General features: G+C 39.7%; 1 protein-coding gene across 2 annotated transcripts in view; it reads right to left on the reverse strand.

Annotated features, from left to right (window-relative positions):
* Nucleotides 1-22,827, reverse strand: part of RND2 (Rho family GTPase 2) — a 531,702-nt gene that overhangs the window by 225,242 nt on the left and 283,633 nt on the right. For both annotated transcript variants that reach the window (XM_089683937.1, XM_089683936.1), the window contains exon 3: nucleotides 20,089-20,198. In XM_089683937.1, coding sequence (XP_089540063.1) covers nucleotides 20,089-20,198 — 110 coding nt within the window. The remainder of the gene's footprint in view (nucleotides 1-20,088; nucleotides 20,199-22,827) is intronic.

Consider the following 22,827-nt stretch of genomic DNA (forward strand, 5'->3'; position numbering starts at 1 on the left):
CTGTACTTTCCGCAGTCTCTGGTCATCTCCTGTACTGTGTCCGCAGTCTCTGGTCATCTCCTGTACTGTGTCCGCAGTCTCTGGTCATCTCCTGTACTGTCCGCAGTCTCTGGTCATCTCCTGTACTTTCCGCAGTCTCTGGTCATCTCCTGTACTTTCCGCAGTCTCTGGTCATCCCTGTACTGTCCGCAGTCACTGGTCATCCCTGTACTGTGTCCGCAGTCTCTGGTCATCTCCTGTACTGTGTCCGCAGTCTCTGGTCATCCCTGTACTGTGTCCGCAGTCTCTGGTCATCCCTGTACTGTGTCCGCAGTCTCTGGTCATCCCTGTACTGTCCGCAGTCTCTGGTCATCTCCTGTACTGTCCGCAGTCTCTGGTCATCTTCTGTACTGTTCGCAGTCTCTGGTCATCTCCTGTACTGTGTCCGCAGTCTCTGGTCATCTCCTGTACTGTCCGCAGTCTCTGGTCATCTCCTGTACTTTCCGCAGTCTCTGGTCATCCCTGTACTGTGTCCGCAGTCTCTGGTCATCCCTGTACTGTCCGCAGTCTCTGGTCATCTCCTGTACTGTCCGCAGTCTCTGGTCATCTTCTGTACTGTTCGCAGTCTCTGGTCATCTCCTGTACTGTGTCCGCAGTCTCTGGTCATCTCCTGTACTGTGTCCGCAGTCTCTGGTCATCTCCTGTACTGTCCGCAGTCTCTGGTCATCTCCTGTACTGTCCGCAGTCTCTGGTCATCTCCTGTACTTTCCGCAGTCTCTGGTCATCCCTGTACTGTCCGCAGTCACTGGTCATCCCTGTACTGTGTCCGCAGTCTCTGGTCATCTCCTGTACTGTGTCCGCAGTCTCTGGTCATCCCTGTACTGTCCGCAGTCTCTGGTCATCCCTGTACTGTGTCCGCAGTCTCTGGTCATCCCTGTACTGTCCGCAGTCTCTGGTCATCTCCTGTACTGTCCGCAGTCTCTGGTCATCTTCTGTACTGTTCGCAGTCTCTGGTCATCTTCTGTACTGTGTCCGCAGTCTCTGGTCATCTCCTGTACTGTGTCCGCAGTCTCTGGTCATCTCCTGTACTGTGTCCGCAGTCTCTGGTCATCTCCTGTACTGTCCGCAGTCTCTGGTCATCTCCTGTACTGTCCGCAGTCTCTGGTCATCTCCTGTACTTTCCGCAGTCTCTGGTCATCCCTGTACTGTCCGCAGTCACTGGTCATCCCTGTACTGTGTCCGCAGTCTCTGGTCATCTCCTGTACTGTGTCCGCAGTCTCTGGTCATCCCTGTACTGTCCGCAGTCTCTGGTCATCTCCTGTACTTTCCGCAGTCTCTGGTCATCCCTGTACTGTCCGCAGTCACTGGTCATCCCTGTACTGTGTCCGCAGTCTCTGGTCATCTCCTGTACTGTGTCCGCAGTCTCTGGTCATCCCTGTACTGTCCGCAGTCTCTGGTCATCCCTGTACTGTGTCCGCAGTCTCTGGTCATCCCTGTACTGTCCGCAGTCTCTGGTCATCTCCTGTACTGTCCGCAGTCTCTGGTCATCTTCTGTACTGTTCGCAGTCTCTGGTCATCTTCTGTACTGTGTCCGCAGTCTCTGGTCATCTCCTGTACTGTGTCCGCAGTCTCTGGTCATCTCCTGTACTGTGTCCGCAGTCTCTGGTAATCCCTGTACTGTGTCCGCAGTCTCTGGTCATCCCTGTACTGTGTCCGCAGTCTCTGGTCATCTCCTGTACTGTGTCCGCAGTCTCTGGTCATCCCTGTACTGTGTCTGCAGTCTCTGGTCATCCCTGTACTGTGTCTGCAGTCTCTGGTCATCCCTGTACTGTGTCTGCAGTCTCTGGTCATCTCCTGTACTTTCCGCAGTCTCTGGTCATCCCTGTACTGTCCGCAGTCACTGGTCATCCCTGTACTGTGTCCGCAGTCTCTGGTCATCTCCTGTACTGTGTCCGCAGTCTCTGGTCATCCCTGTACTGTGTCTGCAGTCTCTGGTCATCCCTGTACTGTGTCTGCAGTCTCTGGTCATCCCTGTACTGTGTCTGCAGTCTCTGGTCATCTCCTGTACTTTCCGCAGTCTCTGGTCATCCCTGTACTGTCCGCAGTCACTGGTCATCCCTGTACTGTGTCCGCAGTCTCTGGTCATCTCCTGTACTGTGTCCGCAGTCTCTGGTCATCCCTGTACTGTCCGCAGTCTCTGGTCATCCCTGTACTGTGTCCGCAGTCTCTGGTCATCCCTGTACTGTCCGCAGTCTCTGGTCATCTCCTGTACTGTCCGCAGTCTCTGGTCATCTTCTGTACTGTTCGCAGTCTCTGGTCATCACCTGTACTGTGTCCGCAGTCTCTGGTCATCTCCTGTACTGTGTCCGCAGTCTCTGGTCATCTCCTGTACTGTCCGCAGTCTCTGGTCATCCCTGTACTGTGTCTGCAGTCTCTGGTCATCCCTGTACTGTGTCCGCAGTCTCTGGTCATCTCCTGTACTGTGTCCGCAGTCTCTGGGCATCCCTGTACTGTGTCCGCAGTCTCTGGGCATCCCTGTACTGTGTCCGCAGTCTCTGGGCATCCCTGTACTGTGTCCGCAGTCTCTGGTCATCCCTGTACTGTCCGCAGTCTCTGGTCATCCCTGTACTGTCCGCAGTCTCTGGTCATCCCTGTACTGTGTCCGCAGTCTCTGGTCATCCCTGTACTGTGTCCGCAGTCTCTGATCATCCCTGTACTGTGTCCGCAGTCTCTGGTCATCCCTGTACTGTCCGCAGTCTCTGGTCATCCCTGTACTGTTAATTAGTTTGCACTACTGTACGAGTTGTTTTTTCTAAACCAAAAGCTCGATATTCAGGTTTCATTGCAGTGTTGGCACTTTGAAAGAAATAAGTTGGTTTTGGGTTGCAGTTTGGGCACTCGGGCTCAAAAAGGTTCGCCATCACTGGTCTAGACTAAATTCTGGGAAGGATGCCCATGTATGTGTCTGTAAAAACTGCCCTGCTAAAAGCATCCCAATTCACACACAGCCAGGTGGATCGAACAACAGAGAGCTTTGCAACGGAGGAGAAAGTGGCCTAGGAGACCAATATATATGTGTTTTTCATGATTGCTCAAGGTACATAGTCCTGTGTAAAAGGCAAATGCTTCTAACTTATATGATACTGATATAGACATTATCAGGACATATTTATAAAGCAGTAAATGTGAGATTCAAAGAAGACTCACTGTGGGTAAGCCCCCGGTCACATCAAAGCTGATTTTGAAATTGTGCGAATTACAGTGAAGTCGCAAGATTACAAAATCAGGTGACCTGCCGATTTCAGTTGCGATTTGCAAGACATCTGACATGGATGTCTATGCAAACCGCAACAAAAGTAGTGCATTCACTACTTGAGAAATTGGTTCGGCTCTGACCAAGTCAGAACCACACAGATATAACCGCTCTAATAGCGGACAATAGGGTGCAACTTGGCAGACAATTTGCAAAGCGCATACCAAATCACGCCCGATGTGACCGGAAGGAAGGTAAAACATATGTTTCTAGGGGTTTGGAGCATTTAGATTTATAATATTATTTATTTATAAATTTTGTTTTTAATCTTTGTTACAAAAATTATTCATTAACGGACAAAGGCTTTTCCTGAGCACATTAAGGTAAAAAAAACTTCTGCTTTTAGAACCACTTAACCCTAGGTTCACACCTAAGCATTTTCCACAGTGTTTTGCAGAAACATAGTACAGTCCATTTAATATGATTTCCTATGGGAAACATTCACATCTCTGTGTTTTCACCCGGAGCATTTTTTGGAAAGGGTCAGGAACGTTTTTGAATGCAAAAAGTTGCGTTTGTGGTTCTATAGGCGTCAATGGAAATGCTACAGAAAAGCATGTTGTGCGCTTTTGCTGCGTTTTTGATGCGTTTCAAATCTGCCTAGCAACAAGAAAAAAATAATAAAAAACGTAAAACTCATCAAAAATGCTTCAAAAACGTGTCCAAAACGCAATGCAGAAATGGGTCAAACGCATACTGCATAGGTGTGAACCTAGCCTTAAGACTAATGACACAAAGGCAATTCTGCAGCCCAACCTCCAGGCATCACATCTATAGATCAAGCCTCCCTGCTTGGCTCCTATTGGTTCTGTTTCTATCAGCGCAAGATGTGAGCCTCACAGGCCCTGCAACTACCTTGTGATAGGTTTCTCCATATGCCTCACTAGCTGCTGTTAGTGTAATAATCTTGACCCGCCTGTATCTGACCCTTACTGGCCATGTTTCTTGCTTATGTTAGGACCAACCTGTTCCTCTTTACAAACCTTGACTCTTGTCTGCTGCCTGGACCAACCCTTGTCCATTTACTGACCACATCGCTGCCTGCACCAACCTCTTGTCACATCTCTCTAATCACACTCCAGAAGAGGCAGCACTGGTCCCAGCCGTTCTCTGTGGACATCTGTATATTTCTGAACCACAGGTACTTCTGTCCGAACTTTGCTCTGCCTCTTGTGCTACCCAGTCAGAAAGTATAGCATTGTGTAGTAATTCCTGGGGGCAACCAATGTGGGTAGGCCTGCTTGCTTTAAGGGAATGGGAGCTGCTAAGGGTAAAGCTACACTATCTGACCATTTATACAGGAGCAAGCATTACACGGAGTAATGGATTTTGCATACTTAATATTGTTCTGTCCTCCCTACATGTTTCTCTGTGTGTAACTCGACATGCAGCTAAGTCGTCCTATTCAGCAATAAGCCAGACTGTGTGTAATCTTGAAGCTTTATTAACAAAACAGGGTGGGTGAAACTATTGGGAAAACAGATGAGAAATACATACAAACAATGTATGAAATATACAAATACAAAGTTAAATAACTAGGCTGCAGATGGCAATAAGTTCACAATATGTACTTCACAGATGATTGTGGTTTCCTCTTAAAATGGAGTCTGAGCTCCCAGAATGCACCTGTTTCCTTTTCTTAGAATGAAGGATGATGGGAAGTTTTATTAACTAAACAGTTTCTAGTTTCTGTAAAATAGTAAATTTATTCCTGGCTCCATCTACTGGACAAATTTAATATCACAGGCAGGACAATTTAATGAATATCCTTGTTGGAGGCAGAACAAATACTATTCTAAACATTTGCACTAAATTATTTTCTCCTGTCACTCTCGATTACAGGGATCCAAATAAGTGGAGATTTTCACAAATATTGCATGTTACCTATTGTACATGCTGCATGGTCAACAAACAAGATCAACCAGTGCTCAGCGAGACACTGACAGAAGTCACAAGAGTGCTATAGTGCTGAAAAGGTGTTTATCAGTTTATATTTTCTAAAATAATTGCATTTCCATGTTCTGTGTACTGTGAATGACCAGATATAGTGAATGTAGGGTCTTGGGTTTAGTAACACTTTAACCTCTTAACCCTTTCCCAACTTATGAAGCCTTCACTGTCAACTTCTGTAGATGTCCAAAATATTCCACTTATGAAAAATTAGTATTAATATCCATATTTAATTGATTCAATTGTATGATTTGTAGCCTGTAGATCCATAACCCCCCCCCCCCCCCCATTTGAACCTATTGTTTCAGGGGGTCTCCACCTCTCCAATTTGAGGTTACCTTTTGTTTATTTAAAACAAAGTTTGCTGTGTAAAACTTATAGAACTCTGTGAAGTAATCCACTACACTATGGTCTTTTTCTCACTTTTTATTTTGTTTATGTGCTCTTCCAATCTTCTGTGCAACAGGCACTTTATCCTTTGGTTTTGTAGTGTCCTAAATAAAGCACATCCCCTGGCTTCATAGCTACTATAGGTTTGCTCCAATGCTAGGTGTTTCCAATGTAACAGCAAGATCTGTGTAGCTCACTTACTGATCTCATTCTCTTAACTGACCTAATAGCCTTCATATTCTACTAAATAAACACATTTCGGTTCTCCTTGACAGTAAAATTAAGATGGCTATTGCAACCTGGAAGATTGAACTCTGGGCTCTATAGTTCTCTGGACAGTTGTTGAACCTTAAGAAACTGATATTTATGAGCTCCTAAAGTATCATATCAGACATCCCTGATCTATCTTTCTTCAATGCTAGAAAAAAAACTTGTGGAATACCCTGAGTATATATGTTCTTTGGTACAGTGGGGCAAAAAAGTATTTAGTCAGCCACCAATTGTGCAAGTTCTCCCACTTAAAAAGATGAGAGGCCTGTAATTGGCATCATAGGTAGACCTCAACTATGAGAGACAAAATGAGAAAAAAATCCAGACAATCACATTGGCTAATTTGGAAAGAATTTATTTGCAAATTATGGTGGAAAATAAGTATTTGGTCAATATCAAAAGTTCATCTCAAAACTTTGTTATATATCCTTTGTTGGCAATGACAGAGGTCAAACGTTTCCTGTAAGTCTTCACAAGGTTGGCACACACTGTTGCTGGTATGTTGGCCCATTCCTCCATGCAGATCTCCTCTAGAGCAGTGATGTTTTGGGGCTGTCGCTTGGCAACACGGACTTTCAACTCCCTCCAAAGGTTTTCTATGGGGTTGAGATCTGGAGACTGGCTAGGCCACTCCAGGACCTTGAAATGATTTACGAAGCGACTCCTTCGTTACCTGGGCGGTATGTTTGGGATCATTTTCATGTTGGAAGACCCAGCCACGTTTCATCTTCAATGCCCTTACTGATGGAAGGAGGTTTGCACTCAAAATCTCACAATACATGGCCCCATTCATTCTGTCCTGTACATGGATCAGTCATCCTGGTCCCTTTTTTTGCGGAGAAACAGCCCCAAAGCATGATGTTGCCACCCCCATGCTTCACAGTATGTATGGTGTTCTTTGGATGCAACTCAGCATTCTCTCTCCTCCAAACACGACGTTTTGTTTGTTGTGTTTCTACCAAACAGTGCTATTTTGGTTTCATTTGACCATATGACATTCTCCCAATCCTCTTCTGGATCATCCAAATGCTCTCTAGCAAACTTCAGACGGGCCCGGACATGTACTAGCTTAAGCAGGGGGACACGTCTGGCACTGCAGGATCTGAGTCCCTGGCGGCGTAGTGGGTTACTGATGGTAGTCTTTGTTACGTTGGTCCCAGCTCTCTGCAGGTCATTCACTAGGTCCCCCCGTGTGGTCCTGGGATTTTTGTTCACCGTTCTTGTGATCATTTTGACCCCACGGGGTGAGATCTTACGTGGAGCCCCAGATCGAGGGAGATTATCAGTGGTCTTGTATGTCTTCCATTTTCTAATTATTGCTCCCACATTTGATTTGTTCACACCAAGCTGCTTGCCTATTGCAGATTCAGTCTTCCCAGCCTGGTGAAGGTCTACAATTTTGTTTCTGGTGTCCTTCAACAGCTCTTTGGTCTTCACCATAGTGGAGTTTGGAGTGTGACTGTTTGAGGTTGTGGACAGGTGTCTTTTATACTGATAACACGTTCAAACAGGTGCCATTGATACAGGTAATGAGTGCAGGACAGAGGAGCCTCTTAAAGAAGAAGGTACAGGTCTGTGAGAGCCAGAAATCTTGCTGGTTTGTAGGTGACCAAATACTTATTTTCCACCATAATTTGAAAATAAATTCTTTCCAAATCAGCCAATGTGATTGTCTGGATTTTTTTTCTCATTTTGTCTCTCGAAGTTGAGGTCTACATATGATGCCAAATTGTGGCTGCTGCTGGAAGCCATTTCCCTAACAGTAGAAGTAAAATATCTTTTGCTGTTTGGACACATTTTTTTGGCTGATTGAAGCAGTTCAGGCTTTGCAACTTAGGAGGTCTCAGCACTTAAATAAAAGTGTTGCCAGCAGTAGATAAAAGAGATTGGTCTGTACTGTGCATGGTGGCTCAGCAACATTGCATACATCAAGCCTTAGCATGTATTCACTGATGCGTTCAACCAAATCTTCCAATCCTGCTGGGATAAGACAGCCCAGATTATTAGTTTCTCACATTGTTTGTTCGAGGTTTGTACAACATTGCCATGACTGTTGCTTCTTCCTTTTCCATTAGATAACTTTTTATTTGATTTTCCATCTCTCTCTCTCTCTCTCTCTCATGTTCATTTGAGCTTCTATTTCTCTCCTTTTCACACTCTAGCTGTTTCCACATTTGTGTAGACCTCTCTACGTGTCACATAAATCTGAAGACTATGGAGAAGTTATGTTCAGGGGCACTTGATAGAGTGCTTAAGTAACTTATGAAATAACTATGCATGTGCAGACCTGAATTCCTATGTTGCATCTATACATAATACACTCACCGGCCACTTTATTAGGTACACCTTGCTGGTAACCAGTTTGGACCCCCTTTTGCCTTCAGACCTGCCTTAATTCTTCGTGGCATAGATTCAACAAGGTGTTGTAAACATTCCTCAGAGATTTTGGTCCATATCGACATGAGCCACTGCTGTCTATCATCTCAAACCAATCTGCCCATTCTCCTCTGATCTCTGACATCAACAAGGCATTTTTTCCCACACAACCATCGCTCAGTGGATATTTTCTCTTTTTTGGACCATTCTCTGTAAACCCTAGAGATGGTTGTGCATTAATATCCCAGGAGATCAGCAGTTTTTGAAATACTCAGACCAGCCCGTCTGGCACCAACAACCATACCATGTTCAAAGTCACCTAAATTCCCTTTCTTCCCCATTCTGATGCTCGATTTGAACTTCAGCAAGTCGTCTTCGCCAAGTCTAGATGCCTAAATGCATTGAATTGCTGCCATGTGATTGACTGATTAGCAATTAGTATTACCAAGCAATTGAACAGGTGGATCTAATAAAGTAGCTGCTGAGTGTAGACTTTGCCTGCAATTAAGAAGTTACAACAGTAAGCATTGGTGTTGATGGTTACCAACCCAGAACCAACGCTACTCTTTAGCAGTGGGGTACATAATACAAAATAGCTGTTCAACGCACTGGTTGAAAAACCAAACAAAAAAAATATGCATATATACCCTGCTTAAGGAAGCAGAATGTGATCTTGAGGGAATCTACCTCAATGATGTAGAGCTTGTTAGTGAGATCATGTCAACCAGGAAATGCTTTTTCAGGGCTTGATGGCCCACTTTTATTTAAAAATAAAGCAAAGTTCCTAGTGGACAGCTGCCTTTAGTTGTTATAGTCAGAGTTTCATTAATGTTGTTGTAACTTATGTGCCATTGATAGCCCCTGCGTGGGCGTACCTTCTGCCTTGTTGGAGTTAGAGCACTGTTTCTCTATTATGTTTTTTCTTATTGGTGCAATTGATAGCTCCTGTGGGGGCGTGTTTTGTTGCCTCTGTTTTATACTGATTAAAATGAACAAAAAACATTGAAATATAAAAATAAAGCAAAGTTCCTTACATCAGGGTTTTTCCCATGCAGGGGTTTCCCTTTCACACTGCATAGCATCTCACCTGAGGCTACACAGCCTAGAATACTCATCCAGGACACAACAGTGTTTACACACTGCTCCCGACAGCAGGGAGGTGTCAGCCTGGTAAGTGCAAACTTGGCCCTTGCCCTGGCCTCTGGACAGGGTCCTCCTGTTTCCTAGCTTTAGGCTCGGTTCCTACTGGGTAACTCCAAAGTTCCATGATTTTCAGTACAGTTTTGATGCGACTTTACAACTCCCTGGCACTCAAGTAGCATCAAAGTCACATCAAAGAGCGCAGGAACCTTTTCAAAGGCCTGATTATAAAGGTTGTGCGCACCTGTACACTTCATCAAGACCTGGACCCTGGGTTGGAGGCTTCTTCCCTCCCGAAGCTCTTTGATGTCTGTAAACTACAAAACCTAGAGAAAGCTGAAAAACCACCTTTCTCCACTCAAAATCAATATCCCGGAGTCCCATGCTCTGCATTCATGCAAACCCTATGTCACGTTTGCCTAATTTTGCACAATGGCAGGGCCTGGCACTGTCACACATTGTAATGACTAACAAGTTGGAATAAGTGGTTATATTTTAAAAAATAGCAAACAAATAACGGATTTTGCACGCAATGTTTAATAAATTCTCATACACACTACCAATTTGTGACTTTTGTCTCCTAGGACATAGCTTTATCAGATTATATACAGCTCATTATCTTTATCAGATTATATAATGTGAAGGCTAACAGATTTTTGTTACATTGTTAATGCAGCTCTGTTGGGTACCCAGAATATAATGAAAGAACGGTAAAGAAACTGACTGTACATTTCCATGACCGGTTTAACCTTTGTTTAAACATTTGGAGGAAAAGCACTGCCCCCTGCCTCTGAAAAATACAGTATCTCATCTCTGCACCCCCAGAATGACCCTATAACACATACAGTATTGTAAACCCACAATATCTGTTGCACATATGCAACATATCACCCCCTAGAATATTTGCAATACAGTATGCACCCCCAGAATATCTATTGTATACATTCACCACCAGAATATCTGCTGCACACATGTACCCCAGATTATCTATTCTATACATACATCCCCAGAATATCTGTTGCACACATTTACCCCCAGATTATCTATTCTATACATAGGAAGCAGGAAAAAGATTAATAGAGTAGACTACTAGAGTAGAGTACTTAGATGATTCTATATCCGAAAGGATAGTAGGATTGGTCGTACTGTGTGGGAATGAAGGTGATGTTGGAGATGTCATTTTGGACATGGGCAGAAGTAAGTACTATATTCTAGGTGGTGGGAGAGGGGAGGGGTTATTTAGGGTAGTGAAGTAGAATTATACAGTGTGTAGGGGAAACATGTTCGTCAGAATGCAGCACACAAAATAAAACATAAATGACAATCAATTAAATTATAAAACGAGTGAACAAATGCATCAATTTAACAATAAATAAACAACCAACAGAACAGGAGGGGAAGGAGGAGAAAAAAAAGACTTGTAGTGCACCACCAGCCAATTGGAAATTATCACAATTGTGTTGTCATCATTTAAAATCATCACCGGGTCTGCCTCAATAAAAGCTGCAACCTCCTGGAGAACCAGATTCCATTCCAACTGATCTTCTGTATTGAAGCGATGTGTATGATAATGTGTATAATCTTCTATTTCATCTGAAAGTTCCTCAACATCAGTTGGTTGCATGGAAAATGTCTACATTGCTTCTTGGACAGTCCTTAGGTTGACATTTTCCATGCAACCAACTGATGTTGAGGAACTTTCAGATGAAATAGAAGATTATACACATTGCTTCAATACAGAAGATCAGTTGGAATGGAATCTGGTTTTCCAGGACGTTGCAGCTTTTATTGAGGCAGACCCGGTAATGATTTTAAATGATAACAACACAAATTGTGATAATTTCCAATTGGCTGGTGGATGGTACAGGACTTGTGCTGGAACAAGGTATGGTGGTGGGACAGTTGATGCTTGCTGATGCCCTTATAATTGGCAACTGTAATAATCAGAGTCCGGTTTACTCTAGAGAGTGCAAGCCTCATGACGGTGTCTACATTGCAGCTTTGTATATATATATGTATACACACACACACATATATATATATATATATATATATATATATATATATATATATATACCATCTATCCCAATCCAGTATTGTTTGCACTACAAGTCTTTTTTTCTCCTCCTTCCCCCCCCCCTTCCCCTCCCCCCCCCCCCTTCCCTTCCTTACCACTGAAGCTGCATTATTTACTTGTTGTATTGCCATTACTACTATATATAATTATATACTTCATTTCTGTTTTTTGTTCGTTCTAAAACTGGACTATTTTTATGATGCTTAAGATTTTCTGAGTGAACTTTATATCCACCGCAATTTCTCTTGCGCCAATTACATTTTCATTTTGTCTATTCTATACCTGCATCCCCAGAATATCTGCTGTACACATTTACCCCCAGATTATCTATTCTATACATGCATCCCCAGAATACCTGTTGCACACATGTACCTCCAGAATATCTATTGTATACATTCACCGCCAGAATATCTACTGCACACATGTACCCCCTGATTATCTATTCTATACATGCATCCCTAGAATATCTGCTGCACACATGTACCCCATGATTATCTATTCTATACATGCATCCCCAGAATATCTGCTGCACACATGTACCCGATGATTATCTATTCTATACATGCATCCCCAGATTATCTACTGCACACATGTACCCCCAGATTATCTCCTATATATGCATCCTCAAAATATCTGCTGCGCACATTTACCCCCAGATTATCTATTCTGTACAATCACCACCCGAATATCTGCTGTACACATGTACCCCCAGAATATCTGTTGCACACACACAACATGGACTTTCCGCATGCAACATAAACCCCCTGAATACTGTTGCACACATACAACATGCTCCTACAGAATATCTGTTCCACATTCAGGCTTCACCCCCACAAAAAAAGCCATCACGTATGCAACCCGTGCATTTAATTTTTCTCCTTACATTTGTAGCCATTACACCTACCCACTAACTCCCACCAACTCCCACCAACTCCCTTTCACATGTGCAGCCTATGTATGAGGCCTGTACTGCCAGAGCTGTCTCATCACATACTTAAACTGGCCATACGCTAGTAGATTTTCAAACGTTCATACAGACATTTGTACGAAAATTCTCAGTACATTTAACAGATGCAAGTAAAGTACATACAAAATTTAATGTAATTTTTAACATTCAATTTTGGAATGAATGGACTTCACCAAATGAAAGCCACATACACTATTAGATCCACCATCCTGCTCCTTTGAAATTTATTGTGACTGCGGTTGAAATCAAACACCGATTTGACACAACTAATGATTAGAAAATGGAAGGAACGTTCTTAAAACAAGGAACAATATGGACAAAGAACAATAAAAAAATCTCCTACGCTCTATCCAAAACTTTAAATAATGATAGTTGACTTTGGTTTTATTTGGATAAAAGAAAGTTTTGCAGGAGACACAACAGTTTTTCTCCAATACAATCTATGTAAGAGGTCTATGACTTTTAGGCCTGGAAACATGATTTAACGATTACATCGAACATTCAGTGAGAAAAAAATGTAGTGGTCAATGATGGGGATGCTTGCCAGTAATCTTGATACACACAGTATATTGCAATAATAAATATTATTGGAACATACATAAAAAACTAAACCATGCAGCGCTAAGATAATGTAATGTGCGTCACTTTGCACAGAGACCACATAAGAACATATAAACGCAGCTAGCTAGTGAATAATAAATTAACACTCTTTAATTTCCCACATGAAAAGTCAAACTTTCACCCTTGAAAGTGCATAAAACCAACTACCTTTTCATATTCTACAAACATATACACCCTATCCCGTAGTCTCATACTACTAACATAATGTCCATCAAAAAGTCCCACATACAAAAAAAGTCCAAAAATAAATAAATTATAAATAGAAATAAAATAAAATTTAAAACGTGCAAATAATGATCCTCGCTTCTTCAATCTTCCAACTGTGACAATGTCCAAATCTTCCCTTCAATCCAAAAGTACCTCAAAAAAAATATACTAGATATAGTGCATTATCTTTTAAAAAATCAAAATACGTGATAGCATGCAACCACACTGGTGACATAAATAAACATCACACATGTGAAGTGAAAAACAGCACACCACTTGACTAGTGGTCCTGTGAAACCACCACTGCAATGCGTGAAACTCTACAAAACACAATTTGTGATCAGTGACAAAATAGTGCCAAATACGTGCCACTCTGCATGTAGGATAATATACAATTACCCCCTTAAACTTTCAAAGCATACTGGAAATCCTTTGTACCACATACAGTTGCCTTTACTGGGAGTATGCTATCCTTGATATGAGTAGACAATGGAATCACCTCCTCACACAATGACGGGCATCGGGATCCCCGTTCCTCACAGGACAAATGGGAGCAGACTCAGTGGAATAGTATAAATGGTATACATAATTTATTATACAGCTTACATAGTAAAATTGCCGTCCATCCTCGCTGATCTCCGTTCTATGCTGAGACCTTCTCCAAAATGGCCGCTCTGCTCCTTCCGGCCTAGCGTCTGACGTCACGACCCTGACGCGTTTCGTCACTTCCGACTTTTTCACAAGGGATCCAGACGTCAAAACGGCGGTTCCTCTTATGCTGCCAGACACCTGGCAGAACAACCCGCCGCCATTTTAACTAAGGGCACCACACGCCGAAGCCTTGTATTATACACCACAAGCAGCTAAATAAAACATGGTTTCTCCCATTAACACACAGGGAGCAGATGGATCGGTAAACATTCAATACAATATACAAATACCTATTAATACCCAACTATCACATATGTTCCATCAGATATTGCTATTGCAACACTGATAAAATCAATAGTTAAGTTCAATAGAATCCAATGAACTACTATGTTAATAAAATAAATAAATGAATATAAAACACATCATCATTCACCAATATTATTATGGGAATAGCACCCTCTACTGGTCTAAATTGAAACATATTATTCAGATCTAAATATATATACCCCAACTTCAATAAATAGGTAAATAATTCCCACCTCTAGTAATTAATATTAATTAAATCTATACAATATACAACTCTCATTACAATAAAAAATATAAAAAAATATATATACCACCTCTAATTCATAAATCTTTTCCCTTAACCCTAAAAGGCAGTATAAATAAATACTAATAAATTAAAATCAACATAGCTCTAGTTCCAACAATAATAAGTTCCTATTCATTTCCTCACTAATACAAGAATATTTAAATATTTACTTCCCTATATTCACCAGTCTGAGACGAAGTAACTACAATAAATCAACTGAACTAATTCCCTTGTCAAAAACCATATTCTCTCCAATATTCCCATTACCTATTTTACCAATCAGAGATAAAGTTGGGGTATATATATTTAGATCTGAATAATATGTTTCAATTAAATTAAAGAGTGTTAATTTATTATTGTAACACACCTGGGGAAGGTGTTAGACTCTGGGGATTTGGAAATTTGGGATTATTTGTATGATATATACGTAAGGGTGGTGATATTTAATTGTATTGATTTGATATATTATTTTTGGGTGGATTGATCACATTAGAAAATGGAAATATTTAATTTTATGGAAAACAGGAAGATTAACTTAGAGGAAGTTTTTTCTGTCACACAATTAGGGGTTAATGAAGATTTAGAATTTTTGGTAAAAAAAAGTAGGTCACCAAATGGAAAAAAAATTTCAACTCTGGTGGGATGTAGTGACATTTGATAAATATTTAATGGAAGGAATTATACCCAGAAGGATAAGATGGGACATAGGACCCAATGATGGGCTATTTGATGAGGATTCTATGATGGAGTGGAAAAATTTCCTTCATACTTGTGAAAAACAGCTAATTAATATGCTAATTGATAGAAAGAAAAGAAAGCTGGGAGGAGTGGAAGCAAAAATAGGAGAGTTGAGACAAAAAGTGGAGGTATATAAAGATAAAAAAGAATACAATGAACTAATGAAAAATTTGCAGGATCAATTGAATAAGAAAGATACTGAGATTAAAAAGAAGAAACATAAAAAATTCATTAGAGATATGGGGGATTACCAATGTAAGAAAATTTATAAATGGCAGGAGGTAGTGGTGCAACAATGTTCGTCGGTTGAATCTTCTCCTGCAAATTCACCTAGAGGGGGGAAAGAGATCAATAAGAACCCCCCATTGGTAAATGGAAATCTGAAGAAAGGTCCCCTGCCCTACAATAAGAAAAAAGGGGAATTTAGACCACCCTATAATAATGAGGGTAGAGGGTATCAAAAACCTGTGAGCCCCCATAGACAGATGTATAACGTTCCCGTATTCAACAGATTCCAGCCCTTTGACGGGTGGAATAATGATTATAACACCCCTAGGGATTTTAGGAATAATGATTATGCTCAAAGGGGTGATTATAGAAATGGGGAAAATTTTCATAGGGGAGACAGAGGCAGGCCCCCGTGGGGTCCGCCCCCGCAAAGACCCTTCTTTCATCCACCGTATTGGGGGAAGGGAGGACAAAGGTATCCCCCGAACGTTTACAAGAAAATTGGGACAGAGGCCCCCCAGTCAGATGGGAAGAAGGATGGAAACCCCCAAATGGGAACCCCGAAAACTTGGAACAGGGAAGAGGGAACGAAAACAAAAGGAAAAGGAAAGAAACATAGGAGAAGGTATATACAATTTGAGCTCGGTTCCCCTGACAGAAAATGAAGTAAAAGTGCTGGATAATGGCTTAAAGTTTGCCCCGAAGGCTAATTTGAATAAATTTGAAACTTATATCGATATCAACAAATACATTAGAAAACTTAATATTAAAAAATATTTTTTATCTCTACCAGGCCCTTCCCAGTCTGAGAACCACAATAGTAGGTCAATCTTTACTCATAGTGATTTGAAAAATAAATCCACTTTTAACCCTACGAATTCTAGAAATCTAAATTTGGAGGTCTTTAAACAAATGGTTGTGGATGATCTATATAGTCTGAATTACCGTAAATTTAAAGAAGAAGAAATATTTCATCAAGGTTTATTAACACTTAAAGAAAATAAAAATATTGTGATTAGGCCAGCGGATAAGGGTGGGGGAGTGGTGGTTATGGATAGAAGTTATTATGATGAAGAGATGAAGAGAATTTTAAATGATAAGGACACTTATAAAAAAAATAACAAAAAATCCTATTCATGAATATAGAAAGCAGCTGAAAAAGATAATTAATAAGGCCAAAGAAGATTTTATTGTTAATGAAAAGGAAGCTAAATATCTCATTCCCACGTGTTGCAAAACACCATTTATTTACATACTACCTAAAATACATAAGAGTCTGGATAAACCCCCTGGGAGACCTATCATAAATGGTATTGATTCTATACATTCCAGTATAGGTCAATATGTTGATTTTTTCTTGCAACCGATAGTGAAAAATATGCCCTCATACTTAAAGGATAGCCAGGATGTGATTAATTTATTGGAGGGACTAGAGGTAACAGAAGGAACTATCCTGGTCACAATAGATGTGAATTCATTATATACTAGTATCAAACACAATGATGGTATCACAGCTATTAAATGGGGTCTAATAAATTATATAGATCTACATAGAAAACAAAGGAAATTAATTATCCAACTATTAGAATTTAGTATGGGAAGAAATTACTTTTGGTACCAAGGAGAATTTTATGAACAAATTAAAGGTGTAGCGATGGGCGCAAAATTTGCGCCCAGCCTTGCTAATAACTTTTTAGCAAGATGGGAATCGAGAGAGATTTATGGTAAAGAGTGGGAGGGATTGAGGATTTGGAAAAGATACATCGACGACATAGTGATGGTGTGGGATGGTACGGTTGAGAATTTGGGTATTTTTATGGATCATGTTAGGAATAATGAATTTGGATTAGGTTTTACACAGAATAGTAGCACACATTCGGCAAATTTCTTAGATTTGAATATTTTTAAATGTAATAATAAATTATATTTTAAAACGTATTTTAAAGAAACAGATAGAAACGGGTATGATTGCCAGGCCCCAAGTGCAGAACAGATAAATGACTTTATAACGACCAATGCACTCACAAAAACACCAGACTGTGAATGTTTGTTCGATTTATTGTCCTCAAATGTAACAAGGACTCATTAAAAGAGGATGCCTAAAATCGACTTGTATCTTAGTGCACACTTCTGGAAAAATCAGTGATCCAATAACACAAGCAAGGGGAAGTTCAGTTCACCAACTGAGTACAGATGATCTCCAGGTTGTCATATTGCATTGTATTTTATAGTGACCACAGATTGAAAAGGAAAGCCCGCAAAGGTGGTTCCTGCGTATGAAAACGCACTGCACTCCTGAGAGATTGACACCTGCGTAGGAAAACGCATTGCACTCCTGAGAGATTGACGTCATCTTAGGATCCATACCACATCTGATGAGCATATATTTGACCCGAGGCCTGGTGAAGCCGGAATTGGAGAGTACGTCATAGATTCCGGCTACTGCAGCAGAGACGACCAGTACTCCGGCAGGGCTCCAGACCAAGGGACCAGGAGTAGCTCATTTTACTCCACTGCGCTATTCCATGCGCTATCCGGTTAGTGCAATCTACAGCCATACTCACACAGATGTCACGGATTTCTTTATGTTACTTCATTTGATATACTCATTTGATATATTGACTCTGATACCGATGTCACCATCCACACTTATCTAACTACTGGAACATTTCTTATATTTAATTTTGGTTATTTGTTTTATCATTCACTAGCTAGCTGCGTTTATATGTTCTTATGTGGTCTCTGTGCAAAGTGACGCACATTACATTATCTTAGCGCTGCATGGTTTAGTTTTTTATGTATGTTACCCCTAGAGGCGTTTTTGAGGTTTGCCTTTCATGCTAGCCACTCTTACACTGGTTTTATTATTATCCAGCGCTCGTTTTATTTCCTTTAATCCATTATTGGAACATGTTTGTAAAATTTCTTAGACACCCTCAGAAGTGAAAAAAAGTAAAAAGTACCTTTATTTCATTTGTAAATAACATTGCTTAGGAATTTTAAACCTAAACACTGCTTAAAGCACATTTTTTTAAATCCCAAAAGCAAAAGCTTTTAGATTCACAGATAATAAAATATTTTTTAAATGAACCACTAGGAAAAAGTTTCATTTTTTTTCCATTTTGTTTTTAGATTCACAGAAAATACAATTTTTTCAAAATTAAACACTACTCAAAGCACATTTTTTATTTTAATCATTTTATTTTTAGATTCACAAAAAATAATATATTTCTAAAAAATAAACACTACTAAAAACAATTTGTTTTTATTTTAGTTTGTTTTTAGATTCACAAAAAAGTAAATATTTCTAAAAAAATAAATTACTAAAAACAATTTTTTTTTAATTTTAATCAGTTTGTTTTTAGATTCACAAAAAAAAAATTCTAAAATTAAACACTACTCAAAGCAGATCACAGTGCCCATCAGTGCTGCCTAACAGTGCCCAGCAGTGCCGCCTAACAGTGCCCAGCAGTGCCGCCTAACAGTGCCCAGCAGTGCCGCCTAACAGTGCCCAGCAGTGCTGCCTAACAGTGCCCAGCAGTGAAACCTAACAATGCCCATCAGTGCTACCTAACAGTGCCCATCAGTGCTGTCCATCAGTGCCGCCTAACAGTGTAGCCTCATCAGTGTCCTTCAGTGCAGCCTATTAGTGCCCATAAGTGAAGGAGAAAAATTTCTTAGAAAAACTTTTTTTTTGTTTCAAAATGTTTGGTCTTTTTTAGTTAGTTTAGAAAAAAATAAAAACCCCAGTGGTGATCAAATACTACGAAAACAAAGGTCTATTCGTCTAAAAAAAATGCTAAAAATGTAGTTTCGGTACAGTGTTGCATGCCAGCGCAATTGTCAAAGTATGAGAGCGCTGACAACTGAAAATTGGCCTGGGCAGGAAGGGTGTAAAAGTGCCCGGTAGGAAAGTGGTTAAACACTAATAAAAGCAAATTTTTTTTTATTTGAATAATTTTGTTTTTTAGATTCACAGAAAATAATTTTTTTCTAAAATTAAACACTATTAAAAGCACATTTTTTTATTTCAATCATTTTGTTTTTAGATTCACAAAAAATAAAATATTTCTAAAATTAAACACTACTCAAAGCACATTTTTTTTATTTTAATAATTTTGTTTTTAGATTAACAGAAAATAAAATTTTTCTAAAATTAAACACTACTAAAAGCACTTTTTTTTATTTTAATCATTTTGTTGTTAGATTCATAGAAAATACTATAAAGTATTTTTCTTTTTCCTTATATTTTCTATTTACTGCAAAAAAAAAAATCTATCCATTACTTAAAGTTATGACAATATTTTGCTGCATAAATAGGCCAACAGCTGGAATCTAAAGATTTCCTCTGTTTACACTTGAGGAATCCTAAGTGGTAAAGACTGTCAGATAACAAATAAATATCACAATAAATAAACAATAAATATATGCTTATCAGTCACAATCCAGACAATTAAAAACAGCTCCAAAAATGGTTTTCGGCTATCAAAGTGCATCTGTACAGACCTAAAAACACTAGCCAGTATTCATTTACAGAAACAAGTTAACATGAAATTAGAGTTAAGGTTGATAAGAAAATATCAGCTTACCTTTTTTAAAACACTGTCCAAAGTTTCTGGTCGGCTTATATCGAAACATATAAGTACAGCATCAGATTCTGGGTATGCCAGGGGGCGGACATTGTCATAATATGCTGAACCTGCAATGAGGAAAAATATTGGGTAATTCAAGTACAAATCTCCAAATCTTTATTTCAGTGGTAGAGATTAGTATATTTTAGTGGTGCACCAAAATGAAAATTCTGGTGCCGAACCGAAAATTCAAAATGCACTTGGCCAAAAACCAAAATGCGCAGTTTTTAATAATGAATATATATTTTTTGCAAAAAAAAAAAAAACAATTTGATTAAAAAAAACAATATATACCCCAATTTTTTGTCAAATATGAAAGAGGATGTTACGGCGAGTAAATAGACACCCAACATGTCACGCTTTAAAATTGTGCACACTTTTCTACAGGTTAGCAGTGTAAAGTTACAGAGGAGGTCTAGTGCAAGAATTATTGTTCTTGCTCTGACGTTTGTGGCGATACCTCACATGTGTGGTTTGAACACCATTTACATATGTGGGCATGGCCTACATATGCGTTCACCACTATGTGAGGGGACAGGGGGACTTTAAACTTTTTAAAAAAAATTTATTTAATGTTTTTTTTTTTGTTTTTTTGCACTGCTTCTTTAAAAAAAAATATATCACTTGTATTCTTATCATAAGAAATGCTTTTATCCCTTGTGATAGAAATATTTAGTGACAGGTCCTCTTTATGGAGAGATCTTGGGTCAATAAGACCCCGTATCTCTCCTCTGCAATGTAAAGCATTGGTTCAAAAAAAAGCATTGATCTAGCGCTTTCTAAAAAAAATGCCCGCAACCGCAAGTGACATCGCTCCGGTCTTCCAAGGGCATAGAAATGTGTGGTGCCAATCTTTCCTTCACACATCTCTATGCTCAGTGCCGGCATAGATGACTTCTCAGGTAAGGCTGAACTACTGAGCGGCAGTGGCCGGTGGCCGAGCGGCGGCAAGGGGAGGGTTTTTTTCGGCACCTGTATTGGTGCTTTTTTTCCCATTTTGCCCAACAGCCGAAAGGGGTGTTTTCGGCCACCAAAATTTCAGTGCATCCCTAGTATCTTTATTTCATTAGCCAACACAAAGCAATAAACACCAACCCCTTTCCTTTACTAAAATCATAACAGCTTTCATTAACTTGTCCACTGGGGCAATTTTGATATTTTTCTCATACATATTAAAATAAGCATTTTTTGCTAGAAAGTTACTTAGAACCCTTAACCACTTGCCCTCCTGAGGATATACCCCCCTTCCTGACCAGGCCTCTTTTTGCTACTCGGCGCTGCACTAATTCAACTGATAATTGCGCGGTCATGCAATGCTGCACCCAAACGAAATTTATGTCCTTTTTTTCACACAAATAGAGCTTTATTTCGGTGGTATTTGATCACCTGTGCGCTTTTTATTTTTCATGCTATAAACAAAAAACACCAATATTTTTGAAGAAAAACGATATTTTTTACTTTCAGCTATAAAAAATATATAGTAAACTCAAAATTAGTTATAAATTTAGACCAAAATGTATTCTGCTACATGTTTTTGGTAAAAAAAATCCCAATAAGTGTATATTGATTGCTTTTTGTGAAAGTTATAGTGTCCATAAACTATGGTATAAATACTGCAATTTACACAATTTTTTTGCTATACAGTGCTGCGCTAGTTTAACGGACAATTGCGCGGTCATGCAATACGGTACATAAATGAAAGTTATGTCATTTTTATCACACAAATAGAGCTTTCTTTTGGTGGTATTTGATCACCTGTGAACTTTTTATTTTTGGCGCTATAAAAAGAAAAAAAATTTGAAGAAAAAAATATTTTTTTGAAAAAAACATTTTCTCATTTCGGTCATAAAAAATATCCAAAAAAACCTAAAATTTCATCATAAATTTAGGCCAAAATGTATTCTGCTACATGTTTTTGGTTAAAAAAATCCCAGTAAGTGTATATGTATTGCTTTGTGTGAAAGTTATAGCGTCTACAAACTATGGTATAGATAATGGAATTTACACAGCTTTTACTTTGACTGCCCATCACATTTCTTGAGGTGCTAAAATACCAGGATAGTACAAACACCCTCAAATGACCCCTTTTCGGAAAGTAGACACCCTAAGCTATCTGCTGAGAGGCATATTGGCCCTGATTCACTATTGGGCGTGGGCGCATATTTATGGGCTTAAGCCCAATTTTCATGGGCGTCCGTCATTTTTTACCCTGCAACCTAATTCACTATTGAGCAGAGCCCATAAGCAGATGCCCAATCTAATTCACAAAAAGACACACGCCCGAAATCAGACTCACAAAACAGACTTGCTAAGAAGCAAGTCTAAAACCATGAAAAATCACTGCAGAGACATGTTCACTTAGAAATTTGCTTTGCCAAATATCAGGACTTCACTTTAAACAATATCTGCTATTTCCAAAAAAATTAAGAATGTGTTAAAAATCGTTTTTTTCAAGGAAATCGACACAGTAAGAAACTAGAAGCCCGTGCAGTGTCTTTGGCAGATACAACTGAGCATGTGCAGAACACATTTTAGACTTCTGCCATGGGCGTTTGCTTTTTAGCCACTGACTAATAGTGAATCTTACTGTGGATTCCTCTGACAGCCGACACTCGCTCGCGTCTATTGTGTTTAATAAACAGCACTCGGCATATCTTCATATAATCTAATTTGATTTCCTTAGTTCTAGTGATTCTA

The sequence above is a fragment of the Staurois parvus genome, unplaced genomic scaffold (genome assembly GCF_062004578.1).
Source record: "Staurois parvus isolate SC_StPar_1 unplaced genomic scaffold, SC_StPar_1.0 ptg000328l, whole genome shotgun sequence".
In the NCBI taxonomy this organism is placed as follows: Eukaryota; Metazoa; Chordata; class Amphibia; order Anura; family Ranidae; genus Staurois; species Staurois parvus.